This window comes from Melanotaenia boesemani, chromosome 18 (genome assembly GCF_017639745.1).
Source record: "Melanotaenia boesemani isolate fMelBoe1 chromosome 18, fMelBoe1.pri, whole genome shotgun sequence".
NCBI classification, from domain to species: domain Eukaryota; kingdom Metazoa; phylum Chordata; class Actinopteri; order Atheriniformes; family Melanotaeniidae; genus Melanotaenia; species Melanotaenia boesemani.
In genome coordinates, this window is record NC_055699.1 from 2,472,840 (window position 1) to 2,496,827 (window position 23,988).

General features: G+C 38.8%; 1 protein-coding gene across 1 annotated transcript; it reads left to right on the forward strand.

Annotated features, from left to right (window-relative positions):
- The first annotated feature begins 3,550 nt into the window (after nt 1–3,550).
- Nucleotides 3,551–18,844, forward strand: cip2a (cellular inhibitor of PP2A). Its single transcript, XM_041967453.1, has 22 exons — nt 3,551–3,625; nt 3,870–3,978; nt 4,937–5,084; nt 5,433–5,545; nt 6,749–6,843; nt 6,926–7,022; nt 7,895–8,017; nt 9,137–9,282; nt 9,358–9,433; nt 11,344–11,583; nt 12,746–12,908; nt 12,988–13,135; nt 13,285–13,384; nt 13,475–13,593; nt 13,719–13,896; nt 14,713–14,787; nt 15,003–15,113; nt 15,830–16,026; nt 16,666–16,779; nt 16,885–16,967; nt 17,282–17,421; nt 18,497–18,844. Exons 2-22 carry the CDS (start codon nt 3,877–3,879, stop codon nt 18,641–18,643), a joined length of 2,715 nt encoding a protein of 904 aa, XP_041823387.1. The 5' UTR covers nt 3,551–3,625; nt 3,870–3,876; the 3' UTR covers nt 18,644–18,844.
- Nucleotides 18,845–23,988: the final 5,144 nt, after the last annotated feature.

A 23,988-nucleotide genomic window follows, 5' to 3' on the forward strand; every position in this document is an offset into this window, starting at 1 on the left:
TATAAAACAACCCTGCCTCTGCTCTTATTTACTTCTTACCCTTAACACGATAAAGCAGATACAGAACATGGATGGAAGTCTAAACTACTTTTTTTTATATATATTCATGTGTTATTAAAAGTCTATTAATCTCCACTTTTTGATGAACTGTAACTATTTTTGTGGTCCTTTTAATATTTAGCTGCATGGTCTAAATGAGTCCCAAACATCAACAAACATCTTGCACGGGTGCCTGTAATAATCTTAGGCAACAGTGTGCAGGGCTGCAGAGCTGTTCATTAATAATATAATTGAGGATCACATGTGATTAGAAGCTAATTGGAGCCCAGAGGAGACAGTAAATGAAAGTAGAAACTACTGCTCGAAATCTAAAACCTGTGAAATCTTGACACACAGGAAACCTGCCATCCAACCACCACAGTGAAAGATGCTTTCAGTATTTCTCAACTGTGACCATGTAAACGTATTATTTACCATTGTTTGTAACAGGGGTCTGCAACCTGTGGTGCTGCAGCCACAAGACCTTCCATGGTGGCTCTTAATGCATAGATAAATTTGCTAAAGAACTAATGTTTTTAAATATAGATATAATACCAAATGCAGGTTTTAGTCATTTTTCAGTTTTTTGTGTGTGATAATGATTGCTTTAAATTTCAACAACATAATGACACTAAAAGTACCAGTAATAAATATTTTTTTTTATCTATTTTTCTTATCATTAGGTTGGAAAATATGGTTTTTGTTTTTTTCCACAAATATCTACATGCCATAGAAAAAAAGTCTGTTTATCCTCTTTTTGCAAAAGTATGTTTTTCTTTATTTTAAAACCTAAAAATAGAAATAAAATGTGGTTTTACAAAAATGACAACAATTTTCCTATATTAGACATTTATAAATAATTATAGGTTGTCTTTTTTCCAAAAGGTCTCATAGAATTTGCGCCTCTAAACAAGTTTTATTTAGATGGGCTGAGAGGAAAATGGCTCTTTGGACTGTTACCATGAACTCAGTTACACTAACAAGTCGTTCAACAAAGAAAATCAGAATTCTTCGTTCAGGTGTTCTCACCTCTTCAGGTCTTCCTCTACCTCCTTCTTCTCCTGTTTAAGCTCCTCCTCTCATTCTCACTCTTCTTTTCTAAGTCCTTCCATTTTTGTTGGAGACAGGCGAACTCACAGGCAGATCAGTGTATGCAATGATTTGCAAAAAGACAGTGTACTGGAGGGACTGCAGAGCTCTTTTTCAAACTGTAGGCTGCAGCTCTGCTGTCATAGAGAGACGTTCAGGAAATCAACTCTTCTTTTCACAATAACCCTGTACAATAATTCCTCCACGTGTGAGAGGTGAGCATCCACCCATCCGTCCGTCCATCCAGTGCTTTGTAAACCAACAAGAAGCCAGTATAAAGACCGGAGGAGTGGAGTTATATGATCCACTGTGTTGGTCCTAGTGAGGACCCGAGCAGACCCGTTACAGTAGTCTAGTCTACTGAAGATAAATTTTAGGATGACAGGATAACATACATTGATGGAGAAAATACTAAAAGTTTTGCTTCTTCTTGTAGGTTCACATGCAACAGTGTTCTTCTTTTACATCATGCAAAACATTTCATACAAATACGTTCAAATGATCTATGATGGAAAAAATGATGCATTTTGTATACTTCCTATTTGATTTTCATTAATTTCTTTGGCTTTCACTGTTGCAATTAATTTGACTTATTCACTTTAATTCGACTTTGTACAGAGACAGTTCAATGCAAAGTCGTCTAAAGGCAAGATTACTTCTTCATATAAATAATTATCTGTTTATTTCTCACTCAGAAAATGCTGTTTTCCTGTTATACTGTATGTAAAAGGGCAACATAAACTAAAATACTATAAAAAACATTATTAAAATCTAACAAAGAAGCTAACATGACTGTGGCAATTATGTCTCCGTTTTCACCATTTATATGAAATATTTCCTTTCAAATAATGAAACTTTCTCTTTATTTTTACCTTACTGACACTGGTTGAAGGTATAGGTTTTGGTTTTTTCTTTTTATCACCAAAAAGTAGAAAACTTACCAATATATCTTGAATATTGATACTAATGGGTGTTACTACTTGCATGTAGTTATATATGATGTAGAAAATGGTACAGCTGTTAAATCAAAAATGCAGCAAATATGCAGCAAATATCAGCACAATTACACAACAGCTCATATGAAAGAAGGTGAAGTAACATTTCACTTACTTATTTTATTTTTTAATAAATATTGATCCACCACCACGCTTTATGCCATCTTGAAACCTCACCTGCAAGACTTTAAATAAGGGGCTTGCTTTTTTCCCTTCTATTTTAACATATTTCCAGTTCACAATCATTTTATATGGAACAACTATTAACACAATTTATGAGAAATAGTTTAGGATTAATATGATATTAGTTAAGCAACTATTTAAGGGACTCTTGCTCACTAATTAATTAAAAATAAATAAATAAATAATTGAATAATGATAACACCAAAGGGAAATAATCTAGTAATAGATTTTGTTACCACTGGAGTTAATGTGCTGATAATTCCACTTCAGTGTTGTCAGCTTCTGATCATGATGATACTCCTGTGGGAAGAGTATGCTTTGCATAAAAAATAAATAAAAACAAACAAACAAACAAACAAACACACACACACACACACATTTACACTCACACTCATAAAAACATAACAAAGGGACATGTAATCTGTTTCGGAGTGCTGATGTTTTATTCCACATGTTGTAACCTTGTTAAAACAGCATCACAAAATAACTGGTCCCTGCCTAACAAATATCTGACTTTGTATTGTGTTCTGTTACACACCTTCAGACACTTTAACACTTTTTGTGGCACCATGTGGTGACCATACTGAAAAATGACGAAAGTACCTGAGGAAATTTATCATTGAAAACATTTATCTTGACCTCACCTGGTAACTTGAAATGTCTGGTTTGTTTTTAGCAAAGAAAATTTGAATAACGATTATAATATTAATAAAGTAAGAATATTATGTTTAAACCTAATGATCGATTAAACTAAAACAATTGACATTCACTAATGCCAATATAATAATTCCTAAACATGCTTGTAAGTTTAAAAAATGAAACCAAAACAACATAAACCACTCTCCTTCAAAAGTAAAAGGGGCTTGAACACGGCAAGTCTGTGCTTTACTGTCAATTTATTAATATAAATTACTTGTTTGGCTTTGTATGGACATATTCTCCCCTGGCATTGTGTTGCTTTAAGCTTCTCTGCCAAATATGCCTTTTTTGGCTGTTGTTTGCAGACCTTTCAATAAAGATTAGGGAAACGGGGGGTCCAACGGAGGGGGGAGGGTTATCTTAATTTACTTTATTTATCAAATATATACATTTAAATGGTTATTTATGGTTTAATATTATCATTTCAACACGTATCTAATAAAGCAACGTTGTGTAATTTACAGTTAAGTTAATATTAACCCTTGAATTAAAGATTTGGTTAATCATAAACCTCCCTTTTTTTGTACATGGTACGTTCCCTCTCGTTCGAAGCTCAAAGCGGGAGGAAGTAGCTGTTGTGTTTCTGCCGGTTGTTGTTGTTGACGTTTTTCTAAGAAAAGGTAACTCGTGTACACTGTTATAAACAAGCACATAGCATTTTCTTTTATGTAGTTTTAAAATACAAAACTAAAAGTGTGTAATTTTTGTCGCTTCTAATTTGTTTTATTGTGTTATTATGAAACAGTAGGCTAAACTTGCTAACTTATGTTAGCAACCTGGATAATGATGACGACCGTTTGCCCAAAGTATAGTTTTGTGAGCAAATTTGGTGTGTCATTAATACAACCCAATAACGTGTTTTAGCAACAGGATGGACACGACGACGTGTCTGAAGTCTCTGCTGTTGGCTATCCAGCAGTACAGAGACGGCAGGACAGTGCAACACGCCGCACAGCTACAGAAACAAGTGGAGGTGAGCGATGATGTTAGCCTACAGTCTGCATCATATGTTCTGTTTCTTCCTCCAGATAGAAACTTTTAGACTACACCTTTTTAGGTAGCTTACGAACATAGGGTTGGTTCCAGAGTCATCAAGTGTATCCAAGTGTAAAATTTGAAAGAGGCACTATGCTGAAGCGTAGTTTGGTTAACGTAGTAAACAACGACATGGCTTTAACAGTAAGGATCTCTGTGATAGTTATGTTTTTAACAGTTTTCAACAAAAACTTACGCATGCCCTAATCTTTCTTTACTTAAAATAAAAAATAATTTAATGACAAAGAATACATAATTGTATAAATTGTATATAATTTTATAATTATATTACTTATACTTATAATTTTAAAATGGCACCATGTCTGGTGTGATAAAATGTAGCAGCAAGCTAAAAATACCTGAGAATTCCCAGAGACCACTTAAAAGATCCAGATGCATTATAAGATAGTGGCTGATCTGAAATACATTACTTCAGCTAAACTGCATCCCCCCCCCCACATACTAACACAATAATTTTAAGGCCAGTACTCTGGAAACTTAGTATGTGAGAGGGAGGAGGTGTGTGTGCGCGTGTGTGTGTGTATATCATCAATAACTTTAACCTCTTGATAATACACTGGAATATACAATGAAGAAAGAGCTTTGGTTGTATTATTTGTAAGACAATATATCTAGAAGTTGCCTCTAGTTTTTTTCATACACATTCAAGTATAAATTGTAATAATACACAAGCTAGTTCACCTAATATGGTTTGGTTTAATGTAGGGACCACTTCATCGGTCCCAAACTGACTTATTTACCTATAGAGGAAAATTTCAGGCTTTTAATTACAAGCCAAGATTTTTCTAGAGAGTTGTGCTTAAAATGGCTTGAAAAATCTGTATTTATATGACCTTTAATTCTCTGCATCTTACATGCATGTTGTGTGTTTGTAGGAGGTTTCAGGCATGAAATGTGACAAGCTGCTGTCCTCAGGCCAGGTTCTACCCAGTGAGTGTGTGAGTGGGCTAGTGGAGCTGGCTGGAAACCCAAACACCAGCCCCGACCTGACAAGCTCCATCATCGCCCTGCTGGCTCAGTTAGGTAGAGTACATACACCGTTTCACACCAGAGATGCAACCTAACCTTTGAGCTATGGCAGTTTTTGTTGCATTTGCAGTGTTTTTTTTTATTTTTTATTTTTATAGTTAGTTATTTGGAATTGTCTCACTTACACAATGACTTTTCAGGTTGATAGTCACACATCAAATCTGGTTTATGAAACAAGATGTGTAGACTTTCAAGACGAATTTCTAGATATTTGCAAAGCAGCAGTTCAGAGATTCAAGATATTCTTATGTCACAGATGTAAGCTAGTTGTTGTTTGATTCCTGAGGCAGAAAACTAAACTTGCTACACATTTTGACTTATAACTCCCCTCCCACTTTATAGCCTGTGATGATTCCAGCCGGGAGATTCTTCACAGCAGCTACAACCTCACCAGCACCCTGGCTGCTGTCATCCACTGCCACAACAACACACCAGAAGAGCCTCTGGTGCTGCAGGTTAGTCTTTCACTGCTGTCATCGTGACGTTAGAGGTGTTTGAGATGAACTGAAGGTTGTCTAAAAACTTAAGGAGAGAGAACTGTGTCAAGTATCCTGCTTTTTTAGCTCTCCAAGGAGACAGAAATCCGATATAAGCGTTGTGGACAGCTAAGGTTCATGTTTAGTGCGTTGTTGCTGTGATTGCCACAACTTCTCTGTTTTTGTTTTCAGTTCTGCTCAACATCAACGTCTCGTGCTGTGCTCTTTCACTTACGATTAACCGTGAGATAAATAAGGCAGCATGGTGGAAACTTGTTGCTGTTCAGCCAGTCAGTAACCAGTACCAGTACTTCGTATAGGGGGTCCTTTACTCAGCCCCCTCCATTTCCAGCCAGTAGTTAAAAACGCCTTGGGGATAAACGTCTCCACAAAATTGCCTCTGCTATGGGGCTAATACACTTGAGATTACCCTGAATCTCCACAGTGGGGCTTACAGACCTTAGCATTTCTGATTTAAGTATTTTCTGGGTTTCATTTCTGCCTTTCTGTTTCAGTTATGGTATGTTAAGTATCAACCATGGCTGGTAAAATATTTTAACTTTAGGTTGTAATGCAGCAATATTTGTTACCTTTGAAAACACAACATTTAAACTCAGCTACTTGTTCATTTGCTAAGAAGACAGCTTGAAATACATCAGTACAGACCTGACCAACACCCTCAGCCTGTGTGAAAACATTGTTTTTCTTGAGGACACTGAAGAGACTGGGGGTGAACTGTAACCTCGTCAGGCCTTTATATAGCTGCTTGGTGGAGAATACACTTACTTCCTGTACTGTGTGTGTGTGTGTGTGTGTGTGTGTGTGTGGCACTATAGCTGCACAGTGGCAGAGAAGCAGGCGCTGCAGTGAGTGGTAAAGTCTGGATGTGATTTACTGACCCTGACAAGTTAACCTAAGTTCCCTACCATGAACGTAAGCGGAATTAAACTGAAATTAAATTGTTGTATACTTTATCTTTTTATTACTTTTTTTTAATATACTTTTTTTTTTTACCCCTTTAGTATTTACGTTGTATGCACCATGGCCTGAATTCAATATTTCTTTTATGTTTCATATCTTTGTCTGCTTGTAAGACAGCGCCCGGTCAGGAAAAATGCCAGACCTGTTCATGGTAACTTGGTAATCCATGGTATATATGCTGTTGTCATATTTATTTTTCAGTGCCTACAGGTGCTGCAGAAGCTGACATACAACACTCGCATCTTCCAGTCCACAAGCTACATCCATGAGCTCATAACGTTTCTCATGACCAACATGTAAGAACCATATGTCGCAGATATTAACGACATACGTGTGTTTAGCTTTCAGTTAACCGTATTGTCTTCTGTCCTTCACCAGTCACTCCCACAATGAAGACATAGTCATGTCCTGCCTCGGCCTCATGGCCAATCTTTGTCGGGACAACCCGTCAGTGCAGAGTCACATCAAGTCTCTGGTAGGTTCCTGCGGCATAAAAAGTTTGTATTCGTTAGGAAAGTGGTTCCCAACCTGGGGTCTGGGACACCCCAAGGGGGTTCCCCAAAGAGCACAGGGGGTCCCTGCAGTTTCAAACATTAAGAGCCATTGTGATTATTGTCCACACATTTTTAAGAAAAAAATAAGGCTCTATGTTAATTTAATTAACTTAATTTAACTTTGTCTTTATCGAAGGACAGGACTACATTGTTTATGGTGAGAATTTCACCTTTAAAAGCATAAAACCAGGTATGGTTTGAGCACGGGGTAGGGGCAGGGGGTAAGTAGCTTTTCAGTAAGACGGTGGTCCCTGCAGAAAATAGGTTGGGAACCACTGCGTTAGGAGACTAAACTGTTTTTAAAAGGTTTTACAATGAGGTGTAGAGCTGAAGGATTCTTTTAAAAGGAAATTCATCTTAACTCTGAACTAAAACAAAATATTTTACTGTAAAAATGTCCTGTTTGACAAATCATTAAATTCAGACTTTTTATCTGGGAAATTAGTTTTTAAGTACATCTGATAGTGTATTTGCATGAATTGTTAAAAAAAAGTTTTGCATGTAAATTAAATTTTCAATTCTCAAATTAAACACTAAGAAAAATATTTATTCTTTAGTTTAACTTGTCCAGAATAAACTTCTAATGCTCAAGTTTTTTGTTTGACTCATGATGCTTTAACACCATATGTCCAGTTTTCCTGTAACAAATCTGATAAATAGTAACACGTATGTGTCTGTCCATCCGTATGCGTTGTTGTTAACCTGTTTAAAGATGATGGATGAACAGAAACAATGGCTGCATGAACACGATCGGCCTGAGGTCATTTTTTGACACTGATATTCATGTGTGCAGGACAATGTGAAGCCGTTCTACCGAACTCTGATCAACTTCCTGGCTCACAACAGTCTGACTGTGGTGGTCTTCACGTTGTCCATCCTGGCCAGCTTAACTTTGAATGAGAAGGTGGGCGAGAAGGTAAGTGGACATTTCTTTTGGGATTTTACATATAAGACCAAGTATTTTTTATTTTTTATTTAATCCATTGTTTGAATTGAATTTAAAGTAACACCACTGAACTTTGGTGCCCGAACGAAGACTAATTTGGCATTTGTCTTACATCCTGTCTCTTCTCTGAGCTCTTTCCAACCAGTAAAAGTCTGATGTCGACTCTTATCTCTTGCTCTGTCACTTTTTTTTTCTTTTTTTCACTTCCTATGATACTTTTCTCTTGCGTTTGTTTAATTTGATTTATTCCAGACATCTCAACATCATTTTACCAAACATAATACATATCAATAAGAGAACAATCAACACTGATCTGAAACAATGAGTACATATATACGTATGCATAAAATAAATCTCTACCCACCATGTATACACCCGTCTATATGTACATCTACATTTATATACATGTAGCGCCACACATGCACACGCACAGCAACACACATACAAATATATCCTGTTAACATGTCTGATGAATCGACCACATGTGCTTTGAAAATGGGCTTTGTGTTGACGTCCCGTTGCTGGCGTGGCAGCTGTGACATGATGTTCCTGGTTGGAAAATCATTTTCATACGGTGGTTTCTCAACTTTAAAATTCTGCAGGACATTTTCAGCTACAATAAAAGTTAATGTCCCATCAAAACAATTCAGTAAACAATTTTAAAGTTATATAGTGTTGCTTTAACATCCTTATACTTGTTTATTTTTGGCATCCTTTGACTTGTAAATTTCAGAAAATATTGCTGGTGTAATGCTTTGGAGTTCATTGTTTCAAAAGTACTAAAGGTTTTGTCCTAAATAATCAGTTCTTGTACCAGCAGAGTAGCTTAAAATTGAGATTACTGTTATTGAGTGGCATTTCTGGATTTAGGGAACTTTGATAAAACATGTTGATTTAAAAGTCAAAGTTCTCAAATGCTTTTTCAGTATGTGGTGGTTTTGTGTTTAAATGTTTTTGTTTTAACTTAATGCAAATAACTTTTCTTTATATGTAACTGTAGGTTCCTCTTTTAATCTGAGTTGTTATAGGAAGGTAAAAAGTTTTCTGTTTGTTGAATTTTCATCACTTTTCTCTTTGTGTTATTTTCAGCTGTTTGATGCCAAAAACATCCATCAGACTTTCCAGCTTGTGTTCAACATCATTGTGAACGGTGACGGCACGCTGACAAGAAAATACTCCGTTGACCTTTTAGTTGACCTGTTAAAAAATCCCAAAATAGCAGATTACCTCACCAGGTACACTCACCAACATACCCAGTGGTTGTGTGGTTGCTTCGAGTCCATCTCTGAAAATCCATTTCCAATCTCCAGGTATCAGCACTTCTCAGCATGTGTGTCTCAGGTTTTAGGACTGCTGCATTCAAAGGACCCAGACTCAGCAGCTAAGGTGAGAAGAGAGAAACGTTCATTACTGAACATTATTCTCTGTCCTGTCAGTGAACGCATCTTGTACCTGAACAGTGTTAGCACAATGCTAACAGCAAATATTTTGCCACATTGTGATATAAACATTTCTTTTAATGCAAAATTCTGCAGGTGCAGTTAATATTTATAGTTTTTTTTATATTATCTTTTTATTCAGAAAGGTAAGTTTCCATCATTTACAGCGTCGGATAATCAATGAGTAGATGAAGACGAGTACAGAAAGATCAAATGATTTTGTCCACATTGCTTTCCTGGGATTTTCTTCATGAACCACAGCTTATTTCATCTGGTAACAAGAACAGAGCAGGGGAGTGCACCATTTCAAATACCCATGTATATATACCTATACACAAACATGGGGTGGGGCGATGTCCACACAGAGCACAAGTGTATTCAAATGAAATCGGATCTGGTTGGTTTTACATACTTGGTCCATTAAGACCAGATCTCATAAAAATTTTCTATTTTAACTTTGAGGGAAATGACTTCTTCTCCGTAACATAGGTCTTGTTGATAATTTCGATCCATTCATCAATGGTAGGTGCCATTGCTTCGTGATAGCCTTCTTATGCCTGCCAGGAGGATAGTCTTTAGGAAGTTCCTGACCTTAGATTGCCCAAATACAAAGTTTCACATTTAAATGGGATGTCTACATTGAATACATTTTTTAAATGTTTATGGTCTAATTACTTGACAGTCCCAAAATATATGGAAATGATTAGCTTCATTAGGTCCACAGAGTCTCCAACAGGCATCTCCACTGCCTTGATATTTTTTCTTGATATTTTTTATGAGAGGGCATAATGAAAACAGAACTCCCGCCATGTGTTTGACCCGGTTGAGAACCATTGTAACTGGTATATTTTACCCAGCTCTCCTGTGGTATCATTTCACCTGTTTCTTTTTCCCATTTCTTCTGATGATTGTAGTATCTTCTTGTTTAAATAATTGTATGGCCTTATACAACTTAGAGATAATTCTGTCTCTAGATCTGAGGTTAGTTAGTGATCCATGGATTGTGTCTCACCTTTATCTAACCTTTCTTTGAGATTTCTGTTAAAATAATGCCTCACTTTAAAGTGCCCCTTTATGGATAAATGAATAGCAGGTAGTTAAGCCTTCTGAGGTCCATATCTTGAATCTCCCGTCTATTTTATTTGGTGCAAAGTCTAAATCATAGGTGCACCACCTCATAATTTTGGATGTGTCTCTTAATCTACAACATTTGACTATTTCTTGCCAGGATCTTAAATAAATTGCCCGTTATAGAGTCTACCAGGATTTCCAGTTCCTTTTGTGGTTTGTCGTCGCTTAGTAAAGCTGTTATCGGGATTCCCTTTATTCATTTATTTAAAAGACTTTGTGGTTTTTTCTCTTAGTTAGATGTGTGAGAAGTGACAGAAACTCAGTTGATATAAATAAAGAGCTAGGTCATAGAAAATGTCTCTGGATGATCAATGTTACTCTTGAGAGAAAAGTCCAAAAGCCCAATTTACAGTTTGTATGGAAGGTTTTCCACATTTTGTTATGTTCAGATCATCTTAAAATGGATTCAGCTGACTTAATTACATTAATCTAAACACAATAAACCACAATGACAAAGAAAAAACAAGGTTTGTGAGTTTTTTTGTCAGTTTAAAGGTAAAAAGATGAAAAACTGTCCAATTTTAAGACTGTTACACTAAATCGTTGATCTATAAATGGCCATTGCAAAAATAACGTCTCTACTGAGACCTGAAAAGGAAAAAAAGGAAAATTATTTTAGTGGTACAAGAAAATGTCTGCAGCTCTAACGTTTCCAAAAGCACATTAATTAATAATGTAAGGGTTGTTAAGAGCTACTAACAGATGTGTTGTCTCTCTTCTTTGCAGGTGTTGGAGCTCCTCCTGGCCATGTGCAGTGTCTCAGGTCTGCGCTCACAGCTGTGTGACATAGTTTTCAGACCAGCTGGTCCTAAACTCAGAGCTGCTGGCTGCAAGCAGAGGACTGGGCTGGACGCTGGACGAAAGATGGAGGGAGGGCTGGCTCTGGTGCAGTGGCTGAGCTCGCCTGTGGAAGGGGCCGAATCCTGCTCGCTGCAGGCCCTGCAGCTGCTGAACGAGCTGCTGGAGGTACTCTTTTATTTATTTTACTTTCAGAAAAGATATGTCATATTGCTCATTATGAGTTACAATTTTAGTTTTTAAAGCAACACAACTGAACTTTGGCAGATTTTAACACTGCAGTACCTCCTAGCCATGACTAATTTGGCATCAGTCTTGCATCCTGTCTCTTTTCTGAGCTCTCCCCAGCTAATAAAAGTCATTCTGATTTTGACGCTTGTATTATCTCCTGCTCTGTACCCGTCTCTCTTACTTTTACTGGCTGTTTCTGAGAATGTTCTCTTGCGTTTCTTTGCTGAATCAGCCAAGGTGCTTGGTCAAAATGAAATGCCAGCTGTGGTGTGATGCTCTGTGCTGGAAACAAAGCTGCTTAGTGGGTTTCTGTAGGACAATGACAGCTCCAAGAACATGCATTATGAACGAGTGGACCATTAAGACAAGTCAACGGCATGGAGGTTTAAGATTTTAAAGCTGTTGCTTTAAAGGTGTTGCTTTATCAAGTCTTAAATCCTGAGTCACAAAGTTTTGTTCAAAGCAATGAAAAGAAAAAAAATCAAACAGCAAGAAACGTGGCAAATAGTGCACCTGATGATGTGATTGTAGTTCAGGGACCCTCTAAAAATCCTAGAAGAGAGTTGCTTCAGTTAAAATGCAGCCTGTATGAATAACAATCTACGTGTTTCTATTATAATTTCATCTCACCAGGACATTCATTTGTTTTAAACACATATGATATTAGAAAGAACTGATTTTTTTTATACTCATTCCATCATAATTTTACATTTTTAAGATTTTATTTTATTCCAGCTTTTGTTACTTGACAGTTTTAATAGCAAAAAGCATTTTTATCGCTCCTTCCTGTTTTCACTTTATTGTCTTTGCTTTAATGTTTTTAGCACTTCTGAAAAATAACCTAAAGTCTTCATTTTATTTTCTGAGAAAACAACATATTAACAGTATTCTGTCATTAGCTTAAATCCTGTGGTTCTACATGCTGCAGGTGATTCTGAAACTACCACAGAGGTGAACTTTTATTTTTCTGTTACTTTAAAAGAAAGTGTGCTAGTAGAGTTTTTTTCCATCAAATATGACTTCTATTTTATAGATGCAATAAAAAAATACCAGCATTTCCTTCCTTTCATATCCTGATGTGTTTTATTTCCTCCTCCAGGAGTCGCTGGGAGCAGAGAGTGTGAATGAATGTACGCTGAGCTTCGTGGAAATGTTGCTTCCTGTCCTGGTAGGGCTGCTAAAGGGCCTCGATCTTGCACAGGGAGACGCTCACGTCAGAAAGCATTGCCACCGCATCACGCACACCACCAGCCTGCTGCTTAATATCCTCCACATGACTCCACGTGACTCCACCTGCCTACGTTAATGTTTCTGTCTGCTTTGAAGCCTTAACTCTTCTACTCCTGTCTGCTGAGGACGCCACCAGATCTTTGGTGTCCCGTCAGGTGCACGCTCAGCTCTGCCTCTCTCAGGTAGAAACCCTCCTGTCCTGTTGTCATAGCAACAGTCCTCTTACCTGCCTGCCCACTGGTTCTGATAAGGATCTCAGGTGAGTGAAAGGAAGCCTTGATAACCAGGTTTTCCAGTTTTTGGGGTGACTGTAGACCAAACGCTGTGATCATCTTATAGTTAATTGAGACAGGCTTTTATATTTTTCGTGATGCTGTGATACATGTACTGTAAAGTGTTGTGTTTCAGTCAGGTGTGTGCAGAAGCTCTGCTAAAAACTCTGGAGTTAATGAGCAAACTGAGACAACAGGTGAAAGACATGGAGACCAGCTTCTACAGGATGCTACAGGTACTCACATCAGCTCATTTGTTCTTTTACCTCTTGTGCTTTATGCTAAATATTCGTTGTTTGTTTTTCTCTGTGACCTGTTACACTCAGGACCAGCGAATAGTGACCCCCCTTTCTCTGGCCCTGACGTCCCACCAGAGAGACCATGTGCAGACTGGACTCTCCCTGCTATTTGAAGCCACGCCCCTCCCAGACTTCCCCTCGCTGGTGTGAGTCACTCATCTAATAGAACTGTAATTATAATGAATTATTGTGTATTAATATGTCTTGTGGCTTGAGGACAGAAAGTTTCTGTCTGTGATGTCGCTGACTTCTCTTAACCATGTTTGTCAAGTCTGGGGGAAAGTATGGCTGCCAACAACGCGTATCGTCAGAGGGAGGCCGAGCTGTCCATCAAACGCGTTGCAGTGCAGGATGTCCCGCCTCTCAGGACCAACGCCAGCATACTGGATTCCTCCAGTGCTTCCAGGAGCGTAAGCGGTCTGGTTGAGAAGATGCAGACGAATTTGGAGGTACAGCATGACCGTGTGTTTCATTAGAGGAAAAACTGACTTCAGAGCCCTGAGTGAATTGATTTTCTTACCATTTATTTCTGTCAGGTTTTCTTGATGCCTCATATTTCTAATTTTACGGTGACCCGCTCTTACTGGTCCTGAAAAGTGCAAAATGGGAAAAACATTAAATATAGTGAAGATTTCTCCTCTTTAACGATCATATCAAACCCTCCTCATTTTAGTCAGAGTATGAAGTTTATTGATGTTAAACTTTAACTCGTCGGAATGATGATATATGACATTACTGAATATAAAGGAATAATGCTGTACTTCTTTTACTTCTTTCTATCAGATGTGCCAGCTGTATCTCAGGGACCTTGTAGAAGATTAACATGTTGTTTTAATTACATCTAGTTAATTATAGCTAAGATATTTGGACTTCTTAGGACCCTTAAATGTATTGAAGAAAATCCCCTATAATTGCTAAAATCAGTCTTTGAACAACATGACTGTTTTTAACTGTAACAAGGATGAAAAGAAAACCGAATTTTGTTTTCAGGGGTTTTTGAACGAAGGATATTAAGGAAATCTGATAGAGCTGCTGAACCCAGTTCCCTCTGTGGACTCTATCCTGTCATTTTACACGCTGTCGTGTTCGTTGGTTTTCTGATACCTTTGAGGGTAATTTAAGTCTCTAAATGGGCCTCCATGCTCTATTTGTCAGTTTAAATATTTCAAATAAAAAAGGAAGGTGGTAGAAACCCTGTAAATGAAATATTTAAGTGATGTAGATGAATTCTCGCCTTTAACTTTGTGTCTTGTTATGGTGTGCAGCTGCAGGAGCAGATGAAGGACTCTCATGTGTCGGAGATCATTGATGTTTATGAACAGAAACTTGCTGCGTTTGTGGTAAGTAGATCTGACGGATAAAACAACGGAGCTCCGTTTAGCGTTTGATCTGATTTTACTTTAAAATCAAGTTTAACCTGAGGGATGTTTATTCTAATAACTCTAATATGTCCAGACTTACGTAACTGGATTCCAACCGTAACTGATGAGTCTTTATTAATGTCAGAGTTGTTTCAGTTCAGAGGAGTCATGTTTGTGTTTTTTCTGCCTGTCAGTCTAAGGAAAGCCGTCTGCAGGACTTGTTGGAAGCGAAGGCTTTGGCTCTTTCTCAAGCCGACCGTCTCATCGCTCAGTATCGCGTCCAGCGAGCTCAAGCTGAGGCCGAGGTAACTTAAACATACACCTCTCAGAGAATTTTACATGATATCAGTTTGTTTTTCTTTTATTCATTCGTTATATTTTTAGTTAAACAAGGACATAAAACATAGCTTCATAAAATCATATAAAGTAAATGCCCTGCATGCAAGTTTCTGGGCTAATTTGCAACCCCTGTCTCTGGTTAGACTTCCAGAATAAAAAACAGACAAAACAATACTGAATTAAAAACACTATAACCATAAAAAACATAAAATAGGATCAGTGTTCACAATAAAAATTTAAGCTGTCAAAAGCAGCAAACAACACAAGAATATAGACGGGGAAAAAAAATCTCTGCAATTACACATTTGTGAACCTTTCAATTTAAAAATGTATTTTTTCAACTGTTTTCTTAGATAAAAAAATATTAAAAAGTAAATAAAAATAAAAAGGTAGTTTCAACCCTTACTGTCGGTTTGTCCAGTTTATTTTAATTGAATCATGTTATTGATTATTTATGTTTTCTGAATTTGAACTGAACAAGATGAGAAAACACTTGATATGAGGTCAGTTCCAGATAATGGGATGAATTGGTCCTCATCATGTCCACCGAGGGATTTAGACTAGAATACTCATCATTTTCACAAAACCATGAACCACCTAAAGCTGGTAAAATCGACAGCTTCACCGTCCACCGTTTCACGTCCCCTCTGATGTTTTCGTTCCTCTGTGCGTCTGCATGCAGGCCCGGAAGCTGGCCTCCTTCTTGAAGGATGCCGAGCGTCGGCGGGAGGAACTGCAGGGCGAGCTGAGCAACCAGGTGTTAGAGGTGGAGCGATCCAAGACCGACATGGAGGAGCTGCTGCAGCATAACAGCAGGCTGCAGAAGGACTCCGAGGAGCACCAGGCCCTCAAAGGAGCCTACAACACCCTACTCAACAGGTCGGAGGGCAGACGAGGACATCTGAACAAACTTCATCAAGAAATTCCATCAATTCTTAGTGTTTACATCAATACTTGGTGTTTAAAACAGAAAAAAATCTGTTTATTCCCAAAATATGCAAATCATGATGACATTTCTTCACAGGATGTCCTGTCAAGGCGTCCTAGTTTGTGGTTCCAAACCAAATTCACAGACTTTGAGTCTGAAAGCAAACAGGTAGAACGAATGTAAAACATCAGCACCAGGCTGACCAGTCTCACTTCTACCAGTTTACTCTGGCCTGGTCAAAAGAACTTACTCACACTGGCCTGGTTATCTTCTCAGACCATGAAAAGAGAAATTAATGTCATTTATACACACCGAGGATTAAACAGGTGAAAGTTTTATTCTGTTTTTTCTATTTGAAACACTAAAATGACATCATTTGGCCCCATTAGTCCTTAATCCAGCTCACACTGGACACCAACGCTGCTACCAGCAGCTTTGGTAGCAGCTTTAGTGACTTCTTTTTCTTCCAAAACACAGAAAAATAAAGATGAATCTATCTCAAGGTGAACAGTCGTCCTCTTTAGGTTCACACATGGGCATCTTTAATGGACTGTGGTCTTTAGTTTGAAACTGGTTGTTCTTATGTGCAGATTTAATGAAACCGAGCGGCTGCTGAAGGAGCTGCAGATGGCGCACATCTCTCTGACCAAACACAACGAAACTCTGAGGAAGAACCATGAAACACTCCAAGTGCAACATGAGAAGTAAGTCAGACACATTCACACCTCCTAATGCTCACAGTGGACATGAATGTTGGTTGAAACAAACATTGTCTCAGTGGACACCATGTCTGTCTGTCTCTGCCTCAGGGTGGCATCAGTGTTGGAAGAGAGAGAAGAAGACATCAGATCACTTCAGTCAGACCTACAAAAGAAAAACGACGACCTCTCAGGTAAGTCTGACAACACCCATCAGCTGATGAAATTAACACGTGGGATTAAATATTAAACCAGTTTTGTAGCTGCTGTTTTTCATTTTATAGTTTTTATTCTTTGCAGACAAAAATAAATTTATGGTCCATAAAAGTTTAATGAATTTATGAATTTAATGTTCCATAAAAGTTCTGATTGAGATTGTTATGCAGATTTTGTTGATTACTGCAGCTAAGTTTGGTAACTGAACCAGGAATATAACTACTGGGAACATATTTGATGTTATACTCGTCTCGAATTCCTACACTCTTAACTTGTAAAACCTTCCTGGCAGGTCTGCGGGCTGAACTGAAAGCAGAGGAGGAGAAAGTGAAGGAAAAGAACAGAGAAAGAAGAGAACTGGAGGAGACGGTGGATGTTTTGAGGAAGGAACTTAACAAAACTGAACAGGCCAGGAAGGACGCCAGCATCAAGGTAAGGTGTCAAAGCGTGGATGAAACAATGCAGCAGCTGCTCTCAGTGGCTCGTTCTGTGCAGAAACCAGTGAGCTGGGAACTGAGCTGCTTTTATTCAGTTATTTTATTCCTTAAGAATATAATATCTGCATAACAGATCAGAAGAAATACAGAAAATCAGAATGAACTTCTTCAAATTTCAAGTGGACCTTAAACTGATTTTAAAGGAGCTGATGTTTATAGTTGGATGTTTAAACTTTGCCATTAAGAGGCAGGCTAAAAAAAATAGGACGAGATTTAAAACAATATATTCACATGAAAACACACAACCTACACATGAAAAAGAAAATCAACCAAACTGAGCCTTTTTAATATCAGTGGCCACCATGTGTTTGGATGCATGAATCAGGACTTTTTTCTTATAGTTCATAACTGTGGTCAGAATGCATAAGATAGGAGGCTTGCTTGAGTTTGAGTTTTTTATTGTAGCTGAACCAGAAGATGACCATCTGTAGGCTTGCTGGTAAGGTCTGCGTGAGTGTGTGTGGTTTCTGAAACCGAAACATAACATGACAGCAAATTAGCCACATTAGTTTGCTGTACAATTCACCACCAGCACCATAATAATTACAGCATGAAAAACAGCCGAGGTTACGTAACAGCGTGATAAAGAAATAATATGATAGGCTACAACGTAAGCTAACATACGTAAATATCTCTGTTCGAGCCTGCTGAGCCAGACTGCAGCGACGGTCTTATCCAGTTGAATAAACATAATATTAAACCGGATGAAACACACTCACTGATGCATGAGCTCACAGAGTCACAAAGGGAAAAAACAAGCAGAAACAGTCACTCTTTATCTATAACTAATAGAAAGACAGACTTTTCCCTGCTACACTCTGTACATCCACTTTTGTGGATGCCCGTCTAATAAACCAGCAATAATCCGCCAGTAACAGACACTCCTCCTTACACTGTTTCTGACATAATAAACATCCACATAAAAATCAGAGCAAATGTCATGAAAGCTCTCACACAACACAACCCCGCAGAAGAGAAATCTTTACATTTCAGCCTTTCCTCTGTTGTAGGCATCTTCTCTGGAGCTGCAGAAGAGTCAGCTAGAGACGAAGCTGAAGCTGAAGGAGGACGAGCTGAACAAACACTCAGCCATGATCGCCATGATCCACAGCCTCAGCAGCGGAAAGATGAAGAGCGACGTCAACCTGTCGCTTTGAGGAGGGACAAAGAAAACGCTTAAAACTGTGCTCAATGAACTTAAAGCTGAAAATTTATTTTTAAACCTATAAAGAACACACCATTAATTATATTAATGTAAACTTGTACTTTTAATGTAGAGGTAATATTGAATTTTAGTGTTGTCTGTGTTTTTAATGTGTGGTAAATAAATGATGGATCTGGTTTTGTGCTGGATTCTTAAATCCAGATGAAAGGCACGTCTTGAATGTCTGAAAACTGGAGCTTTGAATTATTGAAAACATGCACTAATTAGCATAACACTGACCAACACCACGTTAACAAGTATGTCCACCTTTTTCTACCAAAACAGCCCTGACGTTTTAGATCTTGGACTCTGTAAGCTGAGGCTTGGAGTCTCCACTGCTTTGAATTGTCTAACACGTCCATCAGATGCTCGGCTGGATTAAGATCTGATTCATGTAGAGACCAAGTCAACACTTTAAACTTAGCGCTGTTGTTCAGCCATTCTTTGAACATGATCTGGCTGAAGGAGGCTACTACAATCAGAAAATGTCTCTGCCTTCCTGATAATGTTTGGGTTGGTGGTAGTTTTTTAATTCTTGCTGGTACTATTGTCAAAACCTGAATATCTATCACATTTTAAAACCCTTTCTGTGGGTCCTGCAGCTGCTTCTTTTTCCTGCCATGGTGCCTCCTCGCCCGACTCAGCTTGCTCAAAATCTTCATCAGTGGGTGTTTTTCTGATTTTTGTAGGCAAACTGTTTTCAGTTCCCCTGCGTTTCCTTTTAAACAAAGAAATTATTCACACGAGAAGACTTTTGGTTGTAAATATTGAACAGGTTCAATACTTCGGCCATGACCCGTTTCGAAGCCGAGACGAATTCGCTCTTAACACCTCAGACCAAATGATCATTTTACAGGAAAATATAAGACTTAAAGGCTGAATAATTAGGATTTTTTCCTAAAAAATAATTTAAAATGTTCTCATTTGCTGAGCTTCCCTAGGAAGCTTCCCTATAAACAATCTGTCTCCTACATCAACAATGTCTTTGTCAAGTTTTTCTCCTTCAAAATAAGAGTTCCGTGCCGGAACAAGCAATCCCTGAAGACCACCAATCTCGGCCCAGCATCTCTGCACCCAGAAGTCTCAGTTAGCAGCAGAAACATCAACAAACTTGGACAAAGAAAAATCCTGTGAATTATCTTTTCTATCATACATGTGATGACACACAGACTGCTGCACGCTTAATACTGGTTAGTTTGAAGTGGAAATAAAAAGGTTTAAATCACATTAACATCAGATGATTATTGTATTGGTTTCTCTTGTCTGAATCTGAGGCGTCGGCAGACCCCATTTAGGAGCACATGCCCCAGTATAAATGCTACGATTAATTTTCAACAATAAATATTTAAAAATATATATTCTCGTTGCTGAAGATCAAAGCTCTGAATTCAGCTGCTGAGTTAAAGAGTCAAACCTGCTCAGAAACTCTGAGGATCCTGTGACTGGGAAGCTCAGGATGATGTTCAGCTGCAGCTGGAAGCAGAAGGTTCCAGTTCAAGTCCTCTTAATTTTGTAGGACGTCTGATGTTGGTTTTTAAGACCAACAGCCAAATATAAAGAGTGAAAAACTTTAACAAAGTTTCTCAGAGTGGCTGGAAGAGTAGCTCAGCCTGATGGGTGAACCCCTGGATTATTAGAAGAACTGTGATCAAAACCTCTGACTGAATTCTTTTTTTTTTTTTTATTTATTTTATTTATTACCCTTTGGATGCCAAATGAACAAGTTAGAAAGCTGCAGAGGTTGCAGGTGCATATGAGGAGATAGCTCAGGGGAATGGAGACCTGGCTGAAGTTCAACAAGTTGTAGGTTCAAATCCTTCAGTGTGCTGGTGATGGATTACAATTCCAAAACCCATCAATTTAAAGTTTCTTAATTGCTTTAAGAGTCCAGTCTGAAGTTAAGAGTGGAAAAACTTCAACAAATGGCTCAGGCTGGTAGGAGACGCTCTGGAGGCAGGAGGACCTCCTCATTCAGCACGTCACTTTTCACATCCAATGTCCAAAATGAAAAGATAAAAGCACCACGAGAACAAGTTTGAGTGTGAAGGGTCCTCGGTGGCGTGGTGGGGTTGACAGAGAACCTTAAGTCACCAGTGGTGCAGCGTCTAGTTCGAATCCTGCCCGTTGCCGGTACCTGGATCATAATATTCCAGGGAGGTTACAATCTGGGGTTATACATCAGGAAACTGAAACAGGCTAGAATTTTACTGGGACCATGAAAGCGTGGCAAAGCCACTAAATATCATTAGAAGTAGTGAGACATAACATGCTAGCTTAGAATCCACATTGGACAGTTGCTGAAGAGTGCAGACATGACAACAAACTACTTCAGTTATGAAAGGATGAAACACCTTGATGATGACACAATGGTACATAATTATTCTTATTAGAAGCTCATTAACATAATACAACTGCCTATATTAAAAAAAACTAGAGGCAGGAGCAAAGAAGTTGCCAAACGAAAGGTTTTGTCAGCTATTTAACTAAAGTGAAATGTTCAATTGAAGTCTGGAAGATAAGAGAGGAAGCTAGTCTCTCCTTTCTTTCTTTCCCCCATCCATCCACTGAACTTGTTTTCTACCAGATGCAACACATGTTAAGGAACTGTGTAGAAGAAATTATGAGTCCCGGTAGTATAGGGTTCATACAGAGACAGCAATCGGAAGATTCCTAACCCCCTATCGTAATCACAGCTCCTCTATACAGTTAGCATATATCAATGTTTGATGACACCTGTGGTACAAGGACATACATAGGAGGACCTACCTACCAACCAACCAAACCATCAACCTGTTACACACTAGGCCTGTATGTGTATCTACATCATTGAGCCATCTTCATCACTCTAGACCTGGGGTGTATTCTATCTTCCACACATGGGCATATACATGAAAATGAAGTTGAGGATGTTCTGAATATCCTGCCCCTAGACGAGGACAAGAAATGTCTTATGAGGAAATAAAACTTTTGAGAAGCATTGTGCGAGTAAAAGAATATCATATTTGAGAGAGCATGGTTTAAGAGACGCAACCAAGAGCCAGGAGAAAGTGTGGAAGCATTCATTACAGCTGTCCATGTGTTGGTGCAGGGATGCATGGAAAACCTGCAGGATTGGGGCTCTTGAGGACCGACTTTGGCCACCCCTGCTCTAGCTGAGCACTGTGCATTTGGAGCTTTAAGAGAAGAACTCATCAGAGATATGACTGTTAACGGATTTACAAACGCAAAGCTGTCAGAGTCATTACAAATGGATCCAGAACTCACATTAGCAAAAACTGTAACCAAAAATACGACACTATGTGGAAATAAAAAAGCAACAGCCGATACTACGTGACGACATGACAGCTGGACAGCCAAATAACTTGGATGCTGTCAGCAAAAAGAGACAAATACAGAAAGGCACTTATGAGAAAAAACGCAGCTCGACCAGCAAGTCAGAAGATAAAAACAGACGCTGGCTGCAGGAGATGTGGACACACAAGTCGGCATCCCGGGGAAAAGTGCCCGGCTATGGATGCAGAATGCCACAAACGTAAGAAAAAAGGACTTTATGCAGGCAAATGTCGCTCTAGCGGTGTAAATGAAGTCACAGAGGACTGCACAGACAGTGGAGAGAACACTGATTTTCTTGGAGAGATTATGATCAAGCTTGACAGTGTTAACAAGTGGAGAAAAACTGTCACTAAATGGAAAGATGATTGAATTTAAACTAGTTAATGGAGCTGGTGTTACTGCCATTTCAAGCCAACGTTACTCTGCAGACAAGCATGGAGGACTCCTGCCACCCAAATTCCCTCTGTATGGTTCAGCCCCTGGATGTAAAAGGGTATTTGAAGGGAAGGCTGGAGACAGGCAATATTGAAACTGAACAGGACATCTACGTTATGGTCGGACTGATGAGACCACTGTTGGGCCTTCCTGCCATTGAAGCCTTGTCTCTAGTTAGACGGGTGCATACAGTTCAGGTGGGTGAAGATTAAAAAAATAGTTATCCCACCGTGTTCAAAGGGCTGGGAAAATTCTCAAGAGCTTTGCTGGATGCTCAGATTGACAGGGAAACATTGGCTGTGACCTGGGCATGTGAACGGTTGCAATCATACCTGCTTGGCATGAGATTTACACTGAAAACAGACCACAAACCACTCATCCCGTTACTGAGCACAAAAGCACTGGACATGCTTCCCTCTTGAGTTCTGAGATTCCGCTTGAGATTGATGAAATTCACGTACAACACTGTGCCTGTTCCCAGAAAACCAGCTACTGAGGGGAAACTACAGCAGCTGGTGCAAAAGCAGAAGGAAGACCAAATCTGCAGCACACTTATTCACTGCTGTCGAACATGGAGGCCTGACAAAAGTCACTTGTCATCTGATATTGGACCGTACTGGAACAAGACAGAACTTCTCCTAAAAGGACAAAGGACTGTAATCCCCAGCTCACTGAGAGACGACATGCTCAATATCCTCCATCAGTGCCATCAGGTCTAGTCAAGTGTGGAGCCAGGGCCCAGTCAGTCTGGTGGCCAGGACTTTCTGCTGACATCAGCCAGAAAGCAGAAAAAGTCCCACATGTATAAAACACAGGACGCATACAGAGAACCCCTGCTAACCGCTCCTGTACCTGAGAGGCCATGGCAACGTGTTGGTACAGACATATTCAGCCGGGACAAGAACAACTATCTGTTAGTGGTTGACTATTTCTCCCGATACAGTGAAGTTGCCCACCTCAATGTCATGACAGCTAACACAGTCATTGCAGCTTTAAAGCAGTGGTCCTCAACCTTGTTTAGGCCATGGACCAGTTTAATGTCAAACAATATATTCATGGACCTTTCTTTAGATAAATACAACAAAAGAACTAAATGACCGACATAAAAACAGGCATTTTCTAAATAAAATAATAAATGTGAATCCGCTGTGTATGCAACTTTATTAACAGCGTCCTCATAACATTGCGATAACATACTGAGCAATGGTCTCTCATCTCCACACTTTCTGGTCATAATGGTAAAGGTTAAACAATATTAGATACCACACAAAAACAAATATAAAGTGCATGAAAAATCAACTGGCCACAATGCTAAATTAGTGGGAGCCCTGAGCTTGTTTCTCTGCAACGAGACAGTCCCATCGAGGGGTAATGAGAGACAATGATACTCGAAGTGTGTCCAGCCTGCTCCGTAATTTTGTTTTGGTTGTTGTAGAAAGACCACAGATATGATGTCGGAAATGGCAACAGGGTTTTCAGTGCTGTTGTGGCAATCTCAGGGTATTCTGCCATGATTTTAATTCAGAAAGC